The 25,403-nt window shown below is 42.1% G+C and overlaps 1 protein-coding gene across 1 annotated transcript; it reads left to right on the forward strand.

Moving 5' to 3' along the window:
* The first annotated feature begins 1,517 nt into the window (after positions 1-1,517).
* On the forward strand, positions 1,518-9,386 carry PRND (prion like protein doppel). Its single transcript, XM_027865450.1, has 2 exons — positions 1,518-1,590; positions 7,163-9,386. The coding sequence occupies exons 1-2, from the start codon at positions 1,518-1,520 to the stop codon at positions 7,711-7,713; spliced, it is 624 nt and encodes a 207-aa protein (XP_027721251.1). The 3' UTR covers positions 7,714-9,386.
* Positions 9,387-25,403: the final 16,017 nt, after the last annotated feature.

Raw genomic sequence — 25,403 nt, forward strand, 5'->3', positions numbered from 1 at the left:
TTTTTTTAACCCTTACCGAATAGTTTTGATGATTGCTGCTTTATAAGGTCTAGAAGTATCACTGGGGATAGAAGTCTTAAAAAGCCTATGATAATCATCGTCAATCAGAGGAAATGATGATAATTTTTAGGTGTTTAAGATTTCTTTTTTCTTTTTGGAGGGTCGGAGATGGGGTGAGATATTTTAAGCCCCTGTTTCCTTGTAGTTACATAGCAATCAGAACTCTTAGAAAACCTTGAAAATAGTTATGTGGTTGTTTCATAGATAGGACAAGAGAAAAAGTGGGAAATTGATTCACATCCCATAGTTAGCTTAAGAGGAGGGAAGCCCAGGTCAAAGAGCCGGACCAGACAATCATGCAGACAGGTAAATTAAACCATGGGGCTCACAAGAGAGAATAAAGTGGAGCATAGGCAACTGACCTGGAATGGAGGAGTAATTATAGGGTTTTCATTCTGCAAAGATCATAGAAGGATCAGATTTAAAGTTGGGAGCCATCTTGGAAATCTTCAAAGTGGCAGATTGGTGGTTCAATGGATAGAGAGGTCAAATCTGACCTCAGAGACTATCTCAGTAGTTCAGATCAGGTCTCACCAGCTGTGTGACACAGTGCCTGAGTAAGGCACTGATCCTCTATCTGTCTCATCTGAAAAATGGGAATAATGGTAGCATCTAACACAGCTGTTGTTAGAATTAAATGAAATCACATTTGTAAAGCATTTTGCAAGTCCTGAAAGTGCTTTGTAAATGCTATTTTTAAAAATAATTTTATAGATAAAGGAAGACCCATAGATGAGAAGTGATCTGTTCCATGTCACGTAGGTTTGTTATTGTTCAGTTGTGTTTGACTCCTGGTGACACCGTTTGGGGTTTTCTTGGCAAAGATACTGGAGTGGTTTGTCATTTCCTTCTTCAGCTCACTTTACAGTTGAGGAAATTAAGGCAAACAAGGTTAAGTGAATTGCCGCTGGTCTGGGATTCAAACCCAAGTCTTCTGATGGCAATGTTAGTGCTTTGTCTGCCACATGTATCAAGATGCCTGCTGTGCCCCAAACCAGACCACTGGGAAGTTTCCAGGGACAGTAGGCTCTCCTGACCCTCCTAAAGTGGTTAAAGAATTGTTGACCACTTAGACTGCCTGGTAAATATCCAATAACCCTTTATAAGTGGCCCTAAGTCCTAACATAACCTGGTCATTCAACAGCAATTTAAAAACAATAATCTGCTTGAAGAATTAATGGGAAAAGTATTTTAACTATTCTTATTCTTACTTCCATGAAGGAGATTGAAATGTGAGTTGCATTTGTCTCTTGACACATTCTACGGTTCTTACAAATCTCATAGTCTTCAAAGAGGGAGTAATGACAATGTCCATCTGGAGTCGGGACAAATAGGGAGCCACCTAGAGACTTCCAGATTGGTACTACCAGGAAGTGAATAATAGCATACCATATTTGGAGATGAGCATCAGTGCCACCTCCTTCTCCTGCTATATAGTTGTTGAGTTGCAACTGATAATGAACCAGTTCTGTGGGGAGAATTTTACTTCTTCTGGCTCCCAAGGCAACCTGTTACAACAACAAATAAAAGGTAAGTGGTAACAAACCTAGAGATTGGCAATAGGACTACATGGTATCCCAAAAGGCTAAGGCAATCTCAGGCTCTGTTACCAGACAGGGGGATGGTATCCAGAATGAAGATCATAGTTGCACTGTTTTCTGTTCTGGTCAAATTATAGCCAGAAGATTATATGTAGCTCTGGAAATGTTTTGGTAAAGGTATTAACAAATTGAAATATATGTAAAGCAGTTTGAGGAGAAATTTGAGGTGACATAAAACTACGTTATTCAAAAATTCTTTGAAGAAGTAGGGATGTTTAGTCTAGAGAAGAAGGTTCTGGAGAGACGGGCTAGCCATCATCAACCATTTCTAGGTCTGTGATATGGAAAAATAAATCAATTTGTTCCGCTTGGTCCTAAAGGGAAGGGCAAGCAACAAGGTAGAAGTTTGCTGATTTTAGTTCTATACGTAGAAAAATTTCCTCACTTGTCCCAAAGCACTCTCGATTGCCTTGGAAGGTGAAGAGTCCCCTTTGTCTGGAGATCTTTAAGGAGAGGTTAGATGATCTCCCATCAGGGATCTCAGAGAAAGGATTCCTGTGCAGGGATGGGTTGAACTAGAGGGTTGCTGAGGTTCCTACAACCTCTGAGGTTCTATCAATACATCCTATATGCTCCAGAGACTGATTGTTTGTTTCAAATGGATTCTCTCCCTTTGGAGAAAACCATGGAGTGCTTCAGTTTCAGTGAGTGCCTTTTGTTCTCTTCTGGAAAAGCGCAATCATCCTCTGGGAAGCGGATCTGTATTTGTGTTTTCAGTTATTGGGGGGAAAATGATCTCTTGGCTGTTTTTCTTTTTTTTCCCAACTCTTTGTACTTGAAAAAGGCTTACTTTTAAATTCTCTTGAAAGTTTTTTATGCAAATGGTTGTATAATGGGTCAATTATCTCATTATTAATATTTATCCTACTGAGTGGGTGCAGAATCATTATGTGGGGTGTGACTGCCTATTTCATCTTTTCTGAGGTAAATGAAAGTAATTTTCATGTCTTGGTCTATAGACATCCAGTCAATTTTCACCTTGATTAGAGGTTTGAAGCCCCTTGGTAAATACTTCAAGAGAATTGACATTACGTGTATTCTCATGAGTCAAATGGATTGGAATGGAAATGAATATAATGAATCCAGGCAAAACCAAGGGGGGAAGGCTGAACACTCTTAATAAACACTAGCTTCTCCCTCAATTAGTAAACACAGGGAAGGACTTAGAAAGAAAACACTTTCTAAAATGTCTACTAACTTATTTGAGGTCAATCCTCACTAGCAATCACTAACTCTGGGTACACTGACTAGATGTCTCCAGTCCCACACAACACACACAGATGAGTCAAGCCCAACTTTGGAGTTCTATGATGTGGTTTGCCAGATATCAACCAGGTTTCCCTTTCACCAGAATACAAAATACTGACCCAGGAAGAAACACACAGGCATGCCACAAAAGGAAGAATCACCAAATGCAGTAGTGGACTTACACCCTCCATGACCTCAGCATTTTATAAGAAACATGACTCTGCTATAACCTTAAGTTGAATGGATCGTGGTCCTGGTTTCTAATAAGCAGCATGAAAATCTTGCATATCCTTAAATGAAGGGCAGCGAGGTGACTCTGTGGATAGAGCACTGAGCTTGGAATTAGGATGACACGTTCATGAGTTCAAATCTGGCCTTAGACACTTATTAGCTGCATGACCCTTGGCAAGTCACTTAACCCTGTTTACCTCAGTTTCTTCATCTATAAAATGAGCTGGAGAAGAAAATGGCAAACCACTGCAGTATCTTTGCTAAGAAAACCGCAAATGGACTGAAACAACGGAACAACAACATATTCTTTAATGGTGGCAATAGCTGGCTAAAAATAGAGACGGCTACACTTAATGGGGGGAAATGGCCCATTTGTGAGGTGTCAATTGAATTCTAATGCTCTGTACCTATTCTCAGGAAGGGCTTAACTTCTCCTTGCCCACACATATCAGTGGTATCCATTTTAAGAAGGACATTGACAAGTTGGGACTCGACAAGAGGAATGAGAACAAGATGGTAGAAAGAATGTAGTTCATGCCATAAGGAAATCAGTTGAAACAAATGAGGATAATATCATGGCAAAGAGAAGACTTAGGAGGCAGGAGAGATCATAAGAGTTGTGTACAAATATTCAAAGATTATTATGTGGAAGAGAGAAGTAATGGGTAGAAATTGCAGAGCCAGATTTCAGCTCAATTAAATTAAATAATTACTCAATATGTACTACGTATAAGGCTAGATGTTAGGAACACAAGACAAAAATGAAACAGTCCTTGCCCTCAGGCAGCTTAAATTCTATTTTCTAGTAAGTAATTTCTATCTGAAAGTGGAAGGGACCATAGTGAGAGACAGTTAGTTCCCTCACTAATGGAAGTCTTTTTTTGCTGGGTAATTAATAATCAATTTATTAATTATGGCTAGCAAATAATTAATAAATTGAGGTCAGCAGTTCTCTCAGAAACTGAAGACCACACCCTACCCAGAACATTGAATGCTTAAAAGCCTTTGGAAAAGGGGGTATCTCTGAGGGTGGAAATCACCTCTAATTGGTTAATAATCAATGAGGGGGTAGACATATTAGTGAGGAGGTGGGAAAAAAGTCTTCAATTTCTAATGGAAGTTTTTACACAGAATCTGGATGACCCCTTGCTGGAGATCATGGTAGCATACAGCTAGAGCAGGAAAAGACCTCAAAGGTCATCTAGTTCAAACCTCTCATTTTACATATGAGGAAATTGAGGCCTAGGGAGGTTAAGTGACTTGCCCAAGGTCATACATGTCAAGGTACATGTCAGAGGCAGGATTTGAACCCCACATTCTCTGACTCCAGGGTCAGTCCTCTTTCCACTGTATTACCCTACAGTATTGTAGACAAGTTTCCTGTTCAGATATAGCTTAGACTACATGATCTCTAAGGTCCCTTTCAGCTCTGAGATTCTGTGATTCTAAGTGGTGTTTCCTTATCAATGTTCACATATACTTATTTTATTTTTTATCTTGAGAACCAGCTGCATATTTTTGCCATAGAACTTAGGCTGCAAAGTGATTCCAGTAGATAGTTTATGTTGGTATTTATTAGTCCCTATTTATTCAAAAAATAAAAGTGGGCCACCCTATGGAATAACCTACCTGGGGTATGTATTACCTTCCCTAAAGTCCTCTTTCAATGCCCAACAATGATGCAGAGATGACCCTTTTGCTCTTGAGGACTATGCCAGTTGAGGACACACTCTGGCAGGTCCTAATAACCTGGGAATTATTGATATTACTGCAGAGGGCAAAACAACCCTTCTAGTCCCTGGGGCTCACAACCTAGGAGTCATCCTGAAATCTTCACCATCTCTCACTCCCCATATCCAAGGTGTTACCAAGCCTGTTGATTTCACCTTTGCAACATCTCTCCAATAAGCCCCCTTCTCTCCTCTGACACTGGCACCACTCCAGTGCAGGCCTTCACTACCTCATACCTGGACTATTGTAATAACCGGTTGGTGGGTCTGCCTGCCTCAAGTCTCTCCTCACTTCAATCCATCCTCCATTCTGCCGCTTAAGTGATTTTCCTAATGTACAGGTCCAACCACGTCAACTCCCAACCCCAGTCACTCACAGATTCAATAAACTCTAGTGGCTTCCTATTGTCTCCAGGATTAAATACAACAATCTATGAGTAGTAGTAGCTGTTCCACTGTGGACCCAATTGTCTAGTTCAAGTTGAGCAATGCAACTCCTTCCTTCCTTCCTTCACTCCCTCCCTTCTTTCCCTCCTTCCTTTCTTCCCTCCCTCTGTCCACATAGGGTATCATACACTTACCTGCAAGTGCTCTGCTCAAAGGAATATAACTTTTGAGTGAAGAAACCTAACCTTGAAAGATATCTTGGGGTTTATGGGCTAGATTTCTTTTTCTAAGGACTTTGCCTTAAACCTAAATCACTCTAACTCTCACTGATGGGCCAACAATAGGTCCCAGCCCAAGCCTACCTGTTTTAGAGTTTGGTTCTGGTGGCTCAGAGTGAATGTAAATAGCAATTATTTCTGTTTTTGCCAGAAACCCTAAGGGTCTTCCCTTCTAGATTGATTTTTTTTGACTAGGTAAAAGAGGCCATTTTTTGCCTCTTTTCTTACCAAGACTTAATCACTGAATGGGTGTTGCCTCAGACAAACTGAGATCTGGGAAAGACCTTATCTTAAAAAGGCCAAGGTCTCTGCTGCATCAAGGCAACTCCAGTTGTCCTGATCTATATCTGACCGCTGGACCCAGATGGCTCTGGAGGAGAAAGTGAGGCTGGTGACTTTGCACAGTCCTCCCTCACTTAAATCCAATTCACCGGCATCAACTCCCTGATGTCATGGGGTCCTCCTTGAGGATAACAACCCTAGCTACCATTCTATAGTTACATAATGTTTCAGAATTGCATTTTCATACCTTTGTCCTCCACTCAGGCTATGGAAAATGCCTTTAGAAAGAGGAAAACAGCAGCCAAGCTTCAGCAGAGCCTCTACCTAACTCATTTCTCACTCCATCCACACTAGCCAGCATAGATATGATCGTTCACATTTTGAGATCAGTTTAAGTCTACAAAGCTCTCTTCTCACAACTACCAGGCAAGGCAGGTGTTCTTCTCCCCATTTTACAAATGAGGAAGTTGATGCTCTAGTTTGAAGTGATTTGCCCATGATCACATTCATTTCTAGTCAACAAATGTTTATTAAGCACCTACTATGTGCAAGGCCCTGTGTACAACTCTAGGGACACAAAGTCAAAAGTGAAAAAGAAGCTGCCCTTAAGGAGTTTATATCATACTAGGGATAGCTGGGTAGCCCAGTGGATGAACACTGGGCCTCGAGTCAGGAAGACCTGAGTTCAAATCCAGCCTCTGACGTTTACTAACTACGTGAGTCACCTGGACAAGTCACTTCTCTTCTGTTGGCCTTAGTTTCCTCATCTGTAGAATGGACATAATAATAGCACCTAGGTCAAAAGATTGTTGTGAGGATCAAAGGAGATAATAATTATAAAGCACTTAGCACAGTGCCTGGTACATAGCAATCATTATATAAATGATCGCTATTATTATTTGCACAAATAAGTTCAATACAGTACAGGAATTTAAGTAGTTAAGGGGAGAGACCAGAATTGGCTACAGTCGGTACTTGAATCTAAGTCTTTTTTTTTTTTCCCTGAGGCAATCCAGATTGAGTGATTTGCCCAGGGTCACACAACTAGTAAGCATTTGAGACTGGACTGGAACTCAGGTCTTCCAGACTCCAGGTATGGCTCTTTATCCACTGTGCCACCCAGCGGCCCCACCTAAGTCTTTTGACTCCAAGTTTTGGAAACTTTCCATTAAATCACATTTGTTATAGTACAATCAATTTCAATAACTCAAAAATATTTATTAAGTGCCTACATCCAGGGCCCTATGCTATGTTCTGAAATCACTAATCTTTCCACTGCTGGGAGGGAATATCTCATAGTTTACAAGATTAAGGAAAATTAACTATCACTTTTTTGTACTTTCAGGTTTTTATACAATGAGGAGATATCTGGGGAGTTGGTGGACAGCCATTTTCTTTGCCTTACTCATTAGTGATCTCTCCTTGGTCAAGGCCAAAGGTACAAGACAGAGGAACAAGTCAAACAGAAAAAGCCTGCAAACCAATCGGGCCAACCCAACCACAGTCCAGCCCCCAGAGAGACTCCAGGGGGCTTTCATCAGGCAAGGAAGAAAGCTTGCCATTGACTTTGGGGAGGAGGGCAATAGCTACTATGAGGCCCATTACCAACTGTTCCCTGACGAAATCCATTATGTTGGGTGCACTGAGTCCAATGTCACGAAGGATGTCTTCATCAGCAACTGTGTGAATGCCACCCACACAGCCAACAAGCTGGAACCTCTGGAAGAAAAAAACGCAAGTGATATTCACTCGAGGGTGATGGAGCAATTAATAATGGAATTATGTGCCCTCAAGCACTGTGAATTTGGGACAGAGACAGGATCTGGCCTTAAGCTGTCTTTAGACCAATCCGTTATGGTCTACCTGGTGATTCTGGCTTGCTTTGTAGTGAAATAAGCAAGCTCACAACCTGGCAAGGAAAGATAAGCAAGCCAGCCACAGAGACCAAGTTATCCCAGACCCTCTTCCTGCTTTCACAAACCTATCCCTCCCGTAAAAAAACAAAAACCCAAAAAACTACCAAATAGTAGTGAGTGTTGGCATGTCATAGGCAATGTGCTTTATGATCTGACAATATTCATTCCATCCTTAACATATTCCATCCTCTCCACTCTAATGTCCTTCAGGATGCCTTCCTACTATGGAGGTGATTCTGGGTCCTCAAAGGCTAGGCCAGCAGAGTCCAAGATCTGTCAGGTTTTACCAAAATAAAAAGAATTCAAGAATTGACTCAGTAATAGGTTGTGTTCACATCCAAGGACCAGCCAGGCTTAGTCTAAAGAGTCTCATTGCCAGAAGGCTGGCCACCAGAAGATAACTCCTTTTGGTCACAGAAACCTTTGAAGGCTGCCAGCATGGTCTCGAGGTACTGCAGTCTACCTCAGAAGGAGATTCAATGAAACCATAGGTCTATTGTAATATCAAATATACACCTAACTCCAAAATAATGGCTTGGGAGCCCTTTTAGAGAGACTTTGCTCCATCTGCCCTGGACCAATCCCATTTGCCACTGGAGAAGGATGTTTGTGAGAATGATTGGGAAGAAACCACAGTGCTTTTAAAGAGACGCTAATAAGTACTACATTTATTTACTCTGGAACAAGATCACAGACAGTGCCATAATATAAAAATGTCAGTACCACAGGAGACTAGCCCACGGACTCTTAGTGGTTCACAAACCACATATTGAGAAAATCCAAAGTATCAATTACACTTTAAAGTAAGTCTATTATAAAGAGCATGTTATTTGTCTGGTATGATTTGCCCACTGTTTGCAGTGTTCTTACCGGGGACAAACTGGAGAAGCACTTAATGGTGGTGGCGGCTCACTCTTCTAGACCCCTCACTCTTTCTCATATTTCTATAGCATCTAGAGTGACATCTGACTAAAAGGATATGAGGACAGGTAGCCACAGAAAAGACAATCTCCAGTCTCCTGTATGCCTGGCACACTGACAAAAGTGATTATGTTCACTATTAACAGCCTAATCACGTAGCTCGTCACCAGAAACAGATGGTATGGTCACTACATTCTGCATCCATTGCTTCTCTCTAATTCAAGGCTGCAGCTGACCGCTAAGTCTAATGGCAAAAGAGCCTCTGTGCACCAACAGCCACTAGCAGACAGCAGCTAAGTTCTCTTGGCTCATTCTGATGCTCCAATTTAATGTTATATTTCTGACAAAGAAATGAGCATTCGTGGTCTGTGACTGGGATTTCTAGTTCTGGATGTCCCAGTCTAGTGCTCACCATTGGGGAGAACTGGTCTTTGGAGAAGAAATAATAACTTTTAAAAAAATTATCTCTAAGGGGTTGTGACAGTAAATAGCTTCAAGAACCCTTGTACAGTGTATTTTCTGAACTTGCTGCCTACTCTCATTCTAAAAACAGTAGCTTAGGAAACCAGACCTTAGAACAGGTTTAACTTGGACATCATGCATTTTATGGCAGAAGAAAGTTATTTCTTCAGCTCTTGGCCAGTTGTTTACAATGGTTTCTCCACATGTTCTATGTCCTTTACATTCTATGAAGATTAGATTCCAATAAAGATCTGAAGACTCTTTCCCATAGAGTTCCTGGACTCGTTCTTCATGGATTCATTGTTGAAAGTGACTAGCTTCAGTTTTCCTGGCCTTCTTGTTGCCTTGTTGTGTTGACTGTTTACACAACCCTCCATCAAAGTCCTCCTTTGATGCCTCCCTCCTCCTGATGCAGAGGTGACCCTGGATTCTCAAAGGCTCTTTCAGTGGAATCTAAATTCAGCAGATCCCCTGAAGCTAGAAAGTCTTCCGGTACAGGCCGGGTGGCAGACTGTGTCTGTCATGAGGAGCCTAGCCTAGCTGAGTTCAGGGAAGTTCATTGGAAAGGGCTGACCATTAACTGGTGAAATGTAGATGAGTTTTGCCCCTGTGCGAGTAGTGAGATCACTTGGTAAAACTTAAAGAGCTATCGAAATGAGAATTACTGTTATCAGGAATAGCCCTGAAGGGGGAAAGGAGGGGAGGAGATGTTAAAACATGTCAAGTACAGTTGAAGGAATGATACTTTACAGGTGAAGGGAAAGGCAATCCCCACTGCTTTTGCCTTACTAAGGGGTGTGGAAAGTTATGGGTTGGTTGTGTGTAGAAGAGTCTCAGTTCTTCTCCTTCCCCTTTTTCTTCCCAGCTGGGAAAGTCACCTTGTTTCTCTGACCCACTGACCAGACACAACTTCGTTGGAAGAGTGTGGGAATGGGAGTAGGAGTCAATCTCTTTGATTCAATGAACCATTAAGATAACCCTGAACACTATAGGATAATAAATTTCAAGCTGGAAAAAACCTTAAACATCACTGACACCCTTACTTTACAGATGAAGAAACTGAGACCCAGATTCAATAAGTAACTTACCTAAGGTCACATAGGGACTTAAATGCTAGGATATGAACCCAAGTCTTCAGACTCAAATCCAAACACCTTCCACTCTATAATCCTGCCTTGCCACTCTACTACATCTTGGGAATAAGCTCACTGAGCTCTCATTTTCAATTAAATACAGAAGTCAGAGTTATTATACCCATAGCCCAGCTTTTGGTCATTGGTTTTCTCAAATCCTGTAGTGGAAAGAGGACTACACTTGGAGTAGAAGACTGCATTCATCTCACTTACTCTCTCTCACTTACTGTGTGACCAGCCAAGTGCATCACTTCCCTTAGTCTCAGACACCTCATCTGTGAAATGGGGGCATGAATATTTGCACTATCTTGCAGAATAATTGTGAATAAGGTACTTGTAAACTATAAAGTACCCTAGAAGTGTAAACCATTGTTTGCAACCTATCAGAGATACAGGTAAGGCCCTGTAATAATTACAAAGCGTTTATCTTGACTCTGTTACCATTACCACCACCTCCATACCTGTAAGCAGATAGTGGTTAACTCTGTTCATTCCTTTCAGCCCCTGAACTTTTGTGGTTGACTTAAATACTTAAATGGATCCATAATGTGATTGATTTGGAAGTTCCTTCCAAAGATGCAGACCATAACCATGACATAAGACTCTTGTCAGCTCTGTGTACACTCTTGCCTATAAATCAACTTTAAGCTGGCTAATGAATATAATCACAGATTGCTCTCAGAAGTTTGTTATCTCTTGCAGGAGAAATCATTACTTTGCCACCTCCTCACATGCAGGCCTCTCAGAAGAGGCTGGATCCATCTCCCTCTTTTCCCAGATTGACCAGACTCCACAATCTCTATTCATGGTATTAGCGTTGATGAAGAAACAAGGGTTTGTGGCCATTGATTTCTTTTAAATAAAAGGGAACAGATGACTCATTAACAAGAGGGAAAGCAAAAAGGCAAATGGGCTCAGTTTGTTGGCTATAACAGTGGCCAGTGCCAAGTGCTTTTGACTGCAGAAGCAGAAAATTACTTTTTCTGCTTGGATTCCTTCTCTCTTGTGGGAAGAATGGAGAGATAAGCCTCAAATGAGTTGCTCTTTTAAAAGCACAGCATCTTTCCTCACCTCAGATGAAGAGGAGGAGGGTAATGTCTCTGAGGGGTGCTTGGATTATCTCACCAACCATTGTCTTTAATCAACGCAATAAATACCTTCATTGGCCTCAGCCCCTGCAGTTCTGCTGTTTGTTACCATCTATCTGAAGGGAAAAGCTATGTCTGAGCATTTGGCATCACCTTACATGGTGCCAAGGTGGAGAACACCACACAATCACCTTCTTTACTTCTCCCTTTCCAGTCTTTCTCCTAGAATTCTCCAAGCAAAATCTCTCAATCTCCCAGTTCTACATCAGTGATGATGCATTCTGGGAAAGTATCACATACCTCCTTGGCAATTCCAATGCAAATTTATACGTATTACATATTAACATTTGTATTACTGCAGCAATGGCTTAGAGAAGTCTATGGTGAACATTATGAATGCTGAACTTGACTTGAAAGTATGAACTTGACTTGTTCCAGTTTTGCTCAAAACCAGATATTGTCGAGTCTTGCCTCACATTTCCATGTAAATAGGAGTTTCCCAGTGGGCAGTTTATGTGCTCAATTTTTATAGGCAATTAATGCCAAGAACCACAGTTCATTTAACAACATGTTCTGTAAGATTCAGAAACGTGCTTTCAATTAAGAGAGAACTGACTTGTGGCCTATTCCCCTACATTAGCCTGCACATGCACATCCAGGGAGAACATTCCCATGGGTCCTTCTCCTTTCCTTCAGGGTGAGAGCCAATGGAAATGCTACCCCAAAGTATGCCTGCATACCTGCCCAAACATGTATATCCGTGGTCCCCTAAAACCTTGCCCAAATAAAAGGCCTAATTTACTCCTAACCCCACTGGGACTGAGGCCATAAATGTTGAATTCCCTCCTAACCAACAACAAGTTTTCCCTTCAAATGGCTAAACCTCATTAAGAATGGAAGCTTCCAGTTAGGAGAGGAAGAAACCCCACAAGACTTTCTAGTCCTTACCTGGCTGTTTGAGGCTTTGGGACTTTTCTACCATGCCCCAGGAAGCTCATTATTGGGAAAACTTCATCACCCTGCAAGATTGCATCACCATTGGTACTCCATCTTATCAATACCCCTCTGATTGAAGGTTGGAGCTATAAACTTCAAACTTTCCATTTAAAGAAGGAATTAGCTCAGATCTCATTTCTTACCTGACTGCACTACTTTGGGACTTCTCTATCATGCTCCCACTTCCCTTTCTCCACCACTTTCCAACTTTCTTTTATGTATTGTCTCCCCCAATTTGATTATAAGCTCCCTGAGGGCAGGGTGTGTCTTTTATTTCTAAATTTCTATCCCCAGCACTTAGTATAGGACTTAATAAATACTTATTGATGGAATGAATGAATTCATTTTCAAAATATAAAGTCCATCTATCTCTCCCTGAATTGCTACCCTTTTCATTCCTCTGAAGCAGAAAGGACTTTTGAGATCACCTAGTCCTATCTCCTCATTCTACAGATGAGGCCCCAAAAGGCAACATGCCTTGCCCAAAGTCATAACAGTAGTCAGTAGCAGAGCCATATATTCAGACCTAGGTACCTATACTCCACATCCAATATGCATTCTACTGCACCACATGAAAGCAATCTCAGGCGTCCAGGAGTACTACCTGACATAAGCTCAGCAGTATGTTTCCTAAATAAAGCTGTCAGAATAGGAGGTTGTGAGCTTGAGACTGATACTATGAATCCATTTAAAATTCCAGCTCTGTAGTATCTTGATTGTGCAGCAGGCCTCCATAGAAGCATAGCCCTTGACATCTCCCTATTCAATAGACCAAAAAAAATTGAGTTATAGATCCAGAGCTACAGCTAGGAATTCTATACTCCCGAGGTCCTAGAAATAGTGAGGGAGGGATGTTCAACTGAAGCTCCAAATAGTGTGCAGATGCTCCAAACTGAGCAAAGACCATAAATGCCTGAGTGATAATAAAGCCCTGCCAGAGTGTGCTCATAAATGTTAAACAACTGACTCTCTGGGGAAAAAAGTATCCACAATATACTTTTAAGTTTAATTTGCATTATTAACATTTTCTCCAGTACTTTCTTAAGTCTAGACAATCACCACAACAATCACAAAGCAAGTCCTGGTTTATTGTCTTTGCCAATTTCCAAGGCAATTCCTAGTATGCTCATACAAATAATCTAACAATTAGCTTTCAAGAACTGGTTCCAGCACAGACCTGGCCCTGTCCAAATGGAAACAAACACATGAGCTGGAGACCAACAGAAGAGTCTAGATTCCTATCCTCCTGACCTAACAGTCCACGCCAATGATGTTTTCAATGAACCTTCTAGTTGCTACTTTAGCATTTAAAGAAAATATCACTACTAATAGGGCATTTCCGAATGGCAACCTACGATTCATAGAAACACAGAAGCTCTAAGTCTGAAGGAACCTCAGGGTCATACATGCTCTCATACTCACTCACACTCTGGCTTTGGGTTGGCACCTCACACCCCACACCCCAGGTGCTCTCTTTTCCAGTGCCTTGAATACTGAGGGCTCAAAACGGTGTCACTCACATATATCATCAGGGCTTTGTTGTTGCTGATCTGAGACACTGGAATACCCCGTGAGGAGGCCACTCAATCTAACCAGCAAGGGGAAGAGAGAACTAGGATTAAAGGCTGTAAGATCCTATTGTGTCTTGTACAAAGCAGCCGAATCATGGGCGTCCGAGCTCTTCCCTGCTTCTGTTTCACAGGGGGAGGGAGCCCTACGGTAATGTGAGTTATTCAGGGGCCATCGGGACCGTCACCCTCCTCTAAGTACACTCCAGTTATCAGTGGAGTTCCCTAACTGAATACGATATTCTCGACGTAGGTTGACCAGGCATACGATCCAACCCTCTCTCATTGTTCCTCTTACTTCTTCCTCTCTTAATTCAGCCCAGGTTTTTTTCACGTGAACTTTAGACACAACATCTGGGAAATTTCCCCTCAAACAGAATCATGTGAAATAAATATATTCTTGCCATCGGTTTACTTTTCATTGATATAATATAACAACCCCTTATGTTTCCCTTATTTTTCATAATTTACAAAGCACATTCATGTACCTGGTTTCATCAAATGCTCATAACAACCTTAGGAAGCATTTTCTAAATTTATTTTATTTTGACCTTAAGAAATAAAACAAACATTTCCATAACATAGTAGAATAGGAAAAAAAAAGATTGTACATGAAACTGCAACTTTATTATGTACAACTTGCTATTCTTTTTAAATATACAATAAAGTTATTGTGTAACTTTCTTCTTTTCCTTTTTTTATCCCTCCCCTCCCCTTGTCCTAGAGATGGCTACCATTAGACCCAAATACATATACATTTTACATATATATGATACACATACTTCTATTTATCTGTTCTTTCTCTGGACACAGATAGCAACTTCCTTCATAGGTCCTTTGTAGTTAATTTGGATATTTCTAATAGCCAAAATGACTTAGTCGGTAGGATAGGCATTTTTAGTCATTTTATAGTTGAGGAAACTGAGACTCAGAGAGGGTATTTGACTCACTCAAGATCCCACAGAGAGCAATAGCAGAGCCAGGACTAGAAGTTTGGTGTTCCTTCCACTGAACATTGAGCTCTGTGGCCTCTCGCCTTACATGGCCAGTTCTAGAAAACAGCAAGCTCCTGGATGCCCCCAACACCACACTCCCTCATGTCTTTACCCTTTGACTTTGCTGAAGTAGACCCCTGTTTCCCATGTTGGGACAACTGCTTTTCTGGGTTTTAGACCTCTTGCCTATGCTTTGACCTTCTTTTCTCCCTGATCCTATTGTCTGTTTTGAGTTGGTGCCCCCTTCTCCACCTCAGCAGGATTACCCAGTGTTCTGTGCGCTGAATCTGTGCTGTCCCTAGTTTCTCCTCTAGCCCAGCTCAGAATGGGCTAGTCTTAGGTGAGGACACCTCCCTGACCTTCTTGCCTAGAGTTCTGCTAAGCCTCACTGCTCCAGGCTCCCCTTGGGTTAGGATAAATTGAGTGAAACTGAATTGTTCAGGGGGCACCTAGGTGGCACAATGGATAGAGTGCCTGGCCTGGAGTCAGGAAGACCTAAGTTCAAATATGGCCTCAGACACTTACTAGGTGTGTGACCCTGGGCAAGTCACTTAACCCTCAGTTAAGTCACTCAGCCTCAGCTCCCTCATCTGTATGATGAGCTGAAGGAAGTGGCAAACCACTCCAGTATCTTTGCCAAGAAAACCCCCAATGGGGTGACAAAGAGTTGGTTAAAACAACTGAACAATAGATCATACAGACTTAATAGCCAATAGGGTAGTTTTACATAAAAGCAGGAAATGTCAATATCCATGTTGATAAGCATTTGGTCTTGAAATGACAGTGGTGATGGCCTAGGCCAAGCACTGTAACTGTCTCATCTAACAATTCTTTACAGTGCCAGGCACAGAGTAGGCACTTAATGAATGCTTGTTGATTGGCTTATCAAATGCTTAAATACTACAAGGCTATGTAATTTCATCAATGTGAGTACTCTCTCCACCAATGCAGATTTAAAACCCCTCCACATCTCAGTAAATGGTCATCATCAGTTACTGTGGCTACAAAAGTCCATCCCCTAGAGGCTAAATATTTGGTCATAGACCTCTCCATTAAAAAAAAAACAAAACAACAACAGCTATGTCGGAGCTCAAATAACAGATGCATAGTTCATCATTGGTTCTGTATGTGAATCCTTTCCACCTAGGTAGGATGACTTGCCTCTTTGTGCTTGGCCAACATAGACCTTGAGAACCCAGAGTCACTTCTACATCTCATGAGGCACCAGGCAAAGACGTTAGGAGAGGGCTATCAACTATGGGCACTAATATTCAACAAGCAGAATGGCCAACACCCAGGGGCACCAGATGAAAAAAAGCAGTTCTACCCATCCCCACCCCCACTCACCCACCCACCATCCATACAAAGGGATTATCTACCAAGCAGCCTGGAAGATTAAAGTGACAGGAGATTGGGGAGGATGCTGCTTCATTAGTATTTGGATAATGCCATGTGGAATCCACCATTCTAAGAGGTTGAAAGTTCTTCCCAAAGGTGACTTCACTACTCCTAATGCCATTTTTGCAAAGACATGAAAAGTGCTATCTTGAATATTGCCAGCAGGTTCAGCTAACATCATGGAGTAAGTGACCAAGGCCAATGTTGTTAATCCTTTGTTCTGGATGATCATTATCATGTTACTCATGAAAAACTCTTGTTCTAAGATCGAAACTATCCATTCTTCCCACATGTCCTAATGGTGGGAGTAGGAAGCAGAGAAAGAATGAGAAAGTGAAGACATGGAGTCATCTGAGGGTGAGCTGAGCCTGATTGAGATCTTCCCATGCAGTCCTACCCATCTATTAAATACTATATCTTCATTCCACCCACCTACACCAAGACTGAACCAGCCAGTGAAGCTAAGAACACTGAAGAATGACATGAATAAAAAGTGATGGGAGCAGCAAGAGTCTAAGAAGGTTTCATGCATAGCAACTGGGGGCACCTCAAAATCCAGGTCTGGTTGAAACCAAGAAACATAAGAAGCGTCTCAAAAGCTGAATTTGTTTACTCGTTCTATTACTTCGATCTTTCACAGATCAGTAATTTTGCCAATGTGGTTACACCTTCTATGGACACAGTTCATACCCCTCCATGCCTTGGGAGATGACTTTCGATCATTGCTGTGGCCAACCCTCTAGTAATGAATCCCTTCACATTTAGTTAGGTGGGTCTTTGGACAACAGATCAAATACCCCATCTTTCTCCTAAACGCTAGGTTAAACACACTCCTGTTGCTGTGGCTGAAAAAAAATCCATCTCCTGATAGCCAATCACTTGGGGATGAGTCTATCTCTGTGCCTAAATTGAGATTTTAGTCAATACATATGCAGTGGCTGTCACAGGGCACTGCCTCGAAGCCTTTTCATTTTGGTAAGACCTTCTAGAGGTTGGGCTCCAGTGATACAGCTGTAGAGAACCCAAGGTCATCCCCACCCACAATGAAGGTTGCGAGAGAACTTCATTACTTTCTATAACACAGATTTATTTTAATATCTCATCAGCGACCAGCCGGAATTGTTTTAAACCTTACAAGTGGGCTTGCAGGTTGAAATGAGGGGTTGCAATTCCAACAAAGTATTTCATATCTAAGCAAAGGATCAAATAAAGAGTGAGAGAACCAAAAGTAACTAGTTTCTAATTATATACTGTCTTTCATTAAGGAGATGAAAGGGTTTGAAGGGTAGTACTTAATTCATCTGTATCATATCACAGTATCAGAGACATGACTATTATCTCCAAGGCCCAGACTAAAAAAAAAAATCACTCAGAGTCATAAAGCATGACCACACCATGGCTGGGAATAGTGTGCAGGCCTGGATCTCTGGGGATGAGACAAGCGGGGCTCGCCATTGCTTCCCTATGCTGTCTGGGTAATGCTGAGTCACTTATCCACATATATATTACATGTGTATTTGAATTTGTGTTGTTACAATGCCTTCACTAAAGTCCCTCAGTGTCTCATCATGTCATGGAGAGGGTGACTATGGGTTCTGGAAGTCTACATAAGAGAAGCTGGAGCTCTGCTGAAAAGGCTTCGAGTCCAGGCTGGGTGATAGGCGGTGCATGTGAATCACCAAAGGCCCCAACTGGAATAGAGAGACAGACATTCCCCAAAGGTCAGCTTCTCCTTGATTTTCTTTTTAGGCACAACAACTATGAAAGTGATTCACCTGGTCTTGGGGGGTTGGGAGAGAAGGTACTGGTTTTCAGGTGCTTGTAATTATGACTTTTTTCATGAGTGCACGTACACTATGGCCTCTGTGTTTCAGCCGTCCTCATGCTCTTGGCCTCTCTCTCTTTGCTTGTGCCATTCCCATCTCACTTCTCATGCTCAGGTCCTCCTCCACCCCTTCATGGAATGGCTCCAGATTCCTCTGGACCAGCCTGGGCCCATCCCTTCCTTCAGGACCTGGCTCAGGACATGTCTTGGCTAACAAAAGGAGTATTCCCTACCTCTGCACTTGGGCAAAAATTGTTCCATACGTCATCTTCACTTGATCAAGTTCCTAAATTATTTCTTAAACATCTGTCATCTCTCCCAAAATGAGTGCAAATTCTCTGATGGCAGAGAAAAAAATAGTAATAAAAGTCAAGTAGTATAGTGGAAAGAGCCCTGGGTTTGGAGCCAGATGTAGGGTTCAAGCTCTGTTGCTTACTACCTGTGCCATCTTGGGCCACTCATTCTTCTCTTAGGTGGCCCTCTTCCTTACCTACAAAATGAGGAATTTGGACTAGACAATCCCTAGGCTTCCTTCCTGGCCCCCTCCTACCTTTCTAGTCTCCTTACACCTTACTTAGTTCCACCCTATCCTCCATACTCTACGATCTAATAACATTGTTCCGTTTGCTGTTCTCCAAACATCTCTAGACTCCAGGCACCTGCAATAGAATTCTCTCCCTCCTCATCTCCACCTCCTGACTTCCCTAACTTCCTTCAAGCACCAGCTAAAATCCCACCTCCTACAGGAAGCCTTTCCACAATCCCTCTTCATTCTAGTGCCTTCTTTTTGTTCATTATCTCCAATTTATCCTATATTTACCTTGTACGTACATGGTTGTTTTCACGTCATCTCCCCCATCAGACTGTTGTTCCTTGAGAGCAGGGACTGTTTTGGGCCTTTCTTCGTATCCCCAGCACTCAGACCAGCGCCTGGCACACAGTGCAATGCGGCCTTTCCCTCTTCTGCTGCCCCTAGATTTTGTAGACATCAGCATTTCAGAAACACGCCCTTTAAACCTGAGCCAGAACCACTGAGGCATGATACAACTAGATTCAAGGCAATCTGGATCCATTTCTTTGGTCTCCCAACCGCATGAAAAGCACTCTGAGATACAGTCAAACCCCAGCCTTGGCTGAGACATGCTTCCAGGGCCAAAATATAAGCTACGATGGGTGTTTACAGGTCCCTCCCTTGACTGTGTCAGAATCAGCCAACGGGAATTTGGACAATGTCAAAACCCCAAGGCCTCATGGAAGTCAAACAGCATGTTTCTGTAGCATTTCCAGCTTACAAAGCTCTTCTCCTACCACGGACAAGTAGTGTTACGCCCGTTGTACAGGAAGCCGACAAGTACTTACTAAGCACCTACTACTGCTGTACACTGTGCTGAAGGCTTTACAAACATCTCATTTGATCATCACAACAACCTTTAGAGAGAGGTGTTATTATTGTTGTCATTTTATAGTTGAGGAAACAGAGGCAGACAGAGGCTCGGGAACACACAGCTAGCAAGTATCTGAGGCCAGATTTGAACCCAGCTCTTCCGGACTCCAGGATCACTCTGTCACAAAGATGTCCATGTAAGAAAATGGGTTCACAGAGGTTGTGACTTGCCAATAATAATCACACAGCTAATAAATTTTGGAGCTGAGGTTGGACTAAGGAGGTTTTTGATTGAGCTGAGGAGGTTCCCTGATATCAAATTCAATGATGTTTCCACTGTATTGTTCCTCCTATCCAAGGACAACAGGGGTTAAGTGGAGGGGCGGCAAAATGGCCCAGTAGGTAGAATGTTGGACATTGAGTCAGGAAGTTCAGAGTTCAAATCTGGCCTCAGATACTTGCTAGTTGTAAGACCCTGTTCAAGTCATTTAACCTCTGTCTGACTCAGTTTCCACATCTGTAAAATGGGCATAGAAATAGCACCTGCCTTTCAGGGTTGTTGTGAGGATAAAATGAGATAATGGTTTTTCTTTTTCTTTCTTTCTTTCTCCTAAACTTAAATATTAAAACTTAAATACACAATAAGAAAAGAAGAAAAGCATTAGCATTGCCATGTGCACAGCAGAACGTAAGAAAGAATTCAAAATATACAACAATAAATTTCCATTTCAAGAAAGCCTATATAATAAATACTATGGATTGTGTTAAGAACTGCCCATCTTTTCTTTGCTTCCGAGATCACACTTTTAAAGTGTTTTGCAATCAGTAAACACTACATAAGTATTATTAAGTATTATTGTTGTTATTACTATCCTTATCTCTTCTCCAGTTCTGTTTCAGCTCATAAGTCTTTGATTCTAGGATTCTAGATGTGTTCAGCACGTACAAGGTAGATAAGTTTCTCTGACTCCTCAGAACCTACGAGCCAAGTTTAATACCACAGATCAACCAGCTTCAGGACTGAGGTGGTCCAGAAGCCTGAGCAGCTGGGACAGAATAATAATGTAACAACTGCTTTGCAAGCAGCATTCTGCACACTCTGTGGCTTGATGTGGCCTACCCCTTGAACTTCTCATTACCCAAATCTGTGTAATCACAAATCCAAAATAAAGCAGATAAAGCAGAAAAGAAAAACTGCCCCCTTTTAGATATATAAAGCATTTAAGGTTTTACTGCGTGCCAGCCACTATACTAAGTCCAGAGAAACAAATATAAGTAAACAATAAAGTCCTTTTCTCAAGGGGTTTATATTCGAATAAGAGAAGTCAATACATAAAGGGGAACTGGGAGAGGGGAAGAGGAGATGGCCCCCAAAAAGGGATGGGGCATGCTGAGGGGACTGTAGAAAGTAATGTAGAGGCAACCAGACAAGAAGAGGTGAAAGGGTTATTTATCAGAGAGATAGGGTAGAAAATGGAGGGCAAGTTTCTAATGGGATGGAGATGGTTGGAAAACATGTTCATGGCAAGGACACCGAAGGAAGTCTTTCACCCCTGTTTCTTCCAGTTCCTCTACTTCTTAAAGTTCTGGACTCTCCAAGTTGGATGGGACCTCAGAGGAAATCTAGTCCAACCCATACCTCAGCAGGAATTCCTTTTATTCCTTCTCCAACATGGGGTCATCTAGCTTCTGCTCAAAGATCTCCAGTGAAGGAAAACTACAACCTATCCCACTTTAGAATGTAAGCTCCCTGAAAGCAGGAGCCACCTTGTTCTTCTATTTGTATCTGCAGCACTTATCATAGCGCTTTGTACATAGTGAGCTCTTAACTAGTTCATTCATTCATTCGACAGCTTGATTTAACACATTTTTCCATAAGTGGGCTCAAAGCTTGTCTCTCTTCACCTTTGAACCCTGGTTCCTAGTTCTGTCTTCTAGAAGTCTAGTCTCCTAGTCTGTCTTTGAATCCCCAGAGATTTGCACGAGGGCTGACACATAGTAGGAGGTATTAAATAAATGCTTGTTGATTCATTGATTTTTTGATGACAATTCTTCCAAAACTTGAGGATGCTATCATGCACTCCCTTAGTTGAAGGGCAGGACTAAATTAGGACAGACTGTGAAGGAGCTGCAGCAACGAAGATGTCTGTCAATTCGGGGGCATGGAGTAGTGGACAGAGAGCCCATCTCAGAACCAGGAAGACCTGGGTTCTGTTTCTGCCTCTGACCTCTGCTGTCTGTGTGACCCCAGATGACTCACCAAATGTCTCATTTCCCCAGATACGTCTACCCAGATGCAGAGCAGGAGCCAAGCTCTATTGGTAGAGGGAATTTTCTCATGGGAAATTTCCTAAATTGATAAAATCAAAGATCAGGTTTAAAAAAAAAACCACATGGATGCTGGAGCTAGCTCTGACTGATTTGGGACTAGGATTAAATTTTCTGTTAAATTTTCAGCATGATCCTTGACACCTCAGAAATCTGCAAAAGCTACGCAAATCAGGCCTCAATTTATTGTTTTCTGAATTGCCTAGATTTAAGTTAAGGAGAAAATGTTAATAATGCAGATTAAATTTAGAAATGTGTCTTACATACATTGAAAGGCAATTCCCATTTACCAGCACACTCCTAATAATAACTACACACCCAACACCCATTCCACATGCTCTTTCTTAAAAAAATTATTTTAATAATATTTTATTTTTCCCCAATTACATGTTAAAGCAATTTTAACTTTTTTTTTTTAAAGTTTTGAGTTCCAAATTCTATCCCTCCCCTCATCCCTGAGACAGTAAGCAATCTGATATAGGTTATACGTGTGTAATCATGTAAAACATTTCTTTTAAAGATAAAGTTAGCTGGCTTCAAAAATCTGCAGAACTGTCGTATGGAAGAGAGATTAACTGTGTTCTGCTTGACCCCAAAGGGCAGAATTGGGCTCTCTGGGTAGAAATTGCAGGTAGACTTTGTCTTTAATGTAAGGAAAATATTCCTAACAATTAGAGCTATCTGCAAATGGAATAAGCTGCTTTAAGAGACAGTGTCAACGAGAACCTTAGAGTAGACACTGACTAGCCCCTGGTGGTAGAGGAGATTACTGCTCAGGGAAGGAATTAGCCCAGTTGGGTCACTCCTCACTCTCAGATACGTGATTCTGTGACATGTGCATAGTTCCCCCTGCTGGAAAAAAGTAACAAACGGTCTTCTAGGTTTAAATTCCTCTCCTGAACTAGAAGTCACTTGAAGTCACAGATCATATCTGGAGTAGTGCTCTACCTAATACCTCGAACTTTTTTGGCACAGACTTCTGATTTCATTGGTGTAGGGAATTTTCAGGGTGGAAACTTCCTCCACTAATGCAAATCAGCAGCTTCTCTGTACCTCAGTGTTTCAGAGAATCGCCCGGGATGCTGACAGGTTGAATGACTTGCCTGTGGTCATACAGCTAGGGAGTTAGAGCAACAATTCTCTAGGGGTCTCTGGAACTCTTTCAGAAAGTGCATGAGCTCAAAAGTGTTTTCATAATAACACTGAGACCATTTGCCTCTTTCATTTCCATTCTCTCATGAGTGTGTAATGCAGTTTTCCAGAGGCTACATGAACTGTGAATGAAAGATTTAGCTGCAAATGGGAAGACGGCATGAATAGCTCATCTGCAGAACTCTACTTTTGCCTTACAAATGGATGCACCTACAGGCGTGGCTGGACGTGCAGCTTTGCTTGTCTTCATCTGGTATCAGCACCAACTAATCATTAAAAGAGATCTTTGATGTGCATGCTTGGCTACAAACACAGGAGGTATGGAAAGGCTCGAAGTGTTGAATAATTCTTTTGAATCTCATGGCATCCTGGAACAACTGCTTTGACGTTTGCACTGACGGTCTAAAAGCAATGGGGAAGTTAGGGGGGTCATAAAACTGCTGGCACCTAAGCAGGAATCAAAGCTGTAATATCAAACCATACTAGTCATCACTGTATCATTCACTGCCGTGGTCTTGTAGCAACAGATGGGGAGGGGGAGGAGAGAGACAGAGAGACACAGAGAGACACAGAGACAGACAGAGAGACAGAGAGAGATAAAGAAATGAATGAATAAATAAAAATGGATAAATAAATGAAGGAATGATACATTTTTAAAAGTCAGTTTCACTTAAGATTGTTCTGGATGAAGCAATAAATATGATTAATTTATTCAATCTTGACCCTTAAGTACGTTGGCTGTGTGATGAAATGAGAGGTCTGCACAAAGCACATTTGCTTAGTCGTTTTCAGTCACATTCAACTCTCCATAATGCCATTTGGGGTTTTCTTGGCAAGGATACTGGAGTGATTTGCTATTTCTTTCTCCAGTGGATTACGGCAAACAGAGGTCAAGTGACTCACCCAGGGTCACACAGCTAGGAAGTGTCTGAGGCAAGATTTGAACTCAGGTCCTCCTGACTTCAAGGCAGGAGCTCTATCCACTGTGTCACTTAGCTACCCCTGTAAATCATATAGTAAGTGCTTAAAACTAATTGATTGATTGATGATAGCTGTTCTACAAATCTCACAAAGCCGTTTAGAGGAAATACATTTTAAACCTTAAAGTTCTACATATGTAGGGCTGGGGCTAGACTTGCTAGGGAAATCCCAAAGAGGAAACTCCTTCTGCCTACACAGGTAAGCACCTCTTCTGCAAGTCTTATAGGGCTGCCTAGAGCACTGAAAGGGAGGCAACTGGGTGGCTTAGGGGATGGAGCACTGAGCCTGAAGCCAGGAAGACTCAAATTAAAATCCAGCCTCAGACACCCACTAGCTGTATGACCCTGGGTAAGTCACTTATCCTTTCAAGGCTCTTGTTGTTCAGTCATTCAGTTGTGTCAGACTCTTCATGACCCCATGGACCATAGCACACCAATACTGTCCATGGGGTTATGAAGAGTCTGACACAACTGAATGACTGAACAACAAGAGCCTTGAAAGGATAAGTGACTTACCCAGGGTCTCACAACTGATATATGTCAGAGGTGTAACATGAATTCAAATCTTCTTAGTTCTGAGGCCAGTTCTCTCTCCACTGCACCACACTGCCTCTTATTAATATAGGCTCTAATTATTATCATCATCATCATCATTATCACTTAGAAAGAAAGGAAGGGAGGAAGGAGAAAGGTAAGGAGAAAGGAAGGAAGGAAAAGGAAGGGAAAGGAAAAGGAAAAGGGGAAGGGAAGGGAAGGGGGAAGGGAAGAGGGGAGGGAAGGGGGAAGGGAAGGGGGAAGAGAAGAGGGGAGGGAAGGGGGAAGGGAAGGGGGAAGGGAAAGGAGAAGAAAAGAGGGGAGGGAAGGGGGGAGGGAAGGGGGAAGGGAAGGGGGAAGAAAAGAGGGGAGGGAAGGGGGAAGGGAAAGGAAGGGAAGGGAGGAAGGAGAGGAAGGCCTCAAGCACTCACTAGCTGTCACTTAACCTTTGCCTGCCTCAGTTCCTTCGTTTGCATTGTGCCAGCCTCTGTGCTAAGTAATGAAGATTTAAGGAACACCAAATCCCCAGAGCCACTTCTCTCAAGGAGATCACAGTCTAATGAGGGCGACAACATGCAAACAACTAAGGACAACCAAGCGATGTACAGGATGAAATGGATGTAATAAATCTCCAACTGATTGGAGATCAATCCAGTCAGAAAGGACTTCCTGTAGAAGGTGGGCTTTTAGCTGACACTTGGAGGAAGCCAGGAGGGGGGAATGAGGAGGGAGAGCGTTCCAGGCATTGGGGAAGCCAGAGAAAAGGCCTCCCCTAATCCCACTTCCTAGAACCTCGGCCAGCTTTGCCAGGTGTGTGGAGAAAGTGGCGAGCTTCTTCTCCAGGTGTTGCTGGATGTAGAAATGGCGGCACAGCGTTTGGATTCAAATTTCTCTCTCCAACTTACA

This window comes from Vombatus ursinus, unplaced genomic scaffold, assembly GCF_900497805.2.
Source record: "Vombatus ursinus unplaced genomic scaffold, bare-nosed wombat genome assembly UNPS02014778.1, whole genome shotgun sequence".
Taxonomy (NCBI): domain Eukaryota; kingdom Metazoa; phylum Chordata; class Mammalia; order Diprotodontia; family Vombatidae; genus Vombatus; species Vombatus ursinus.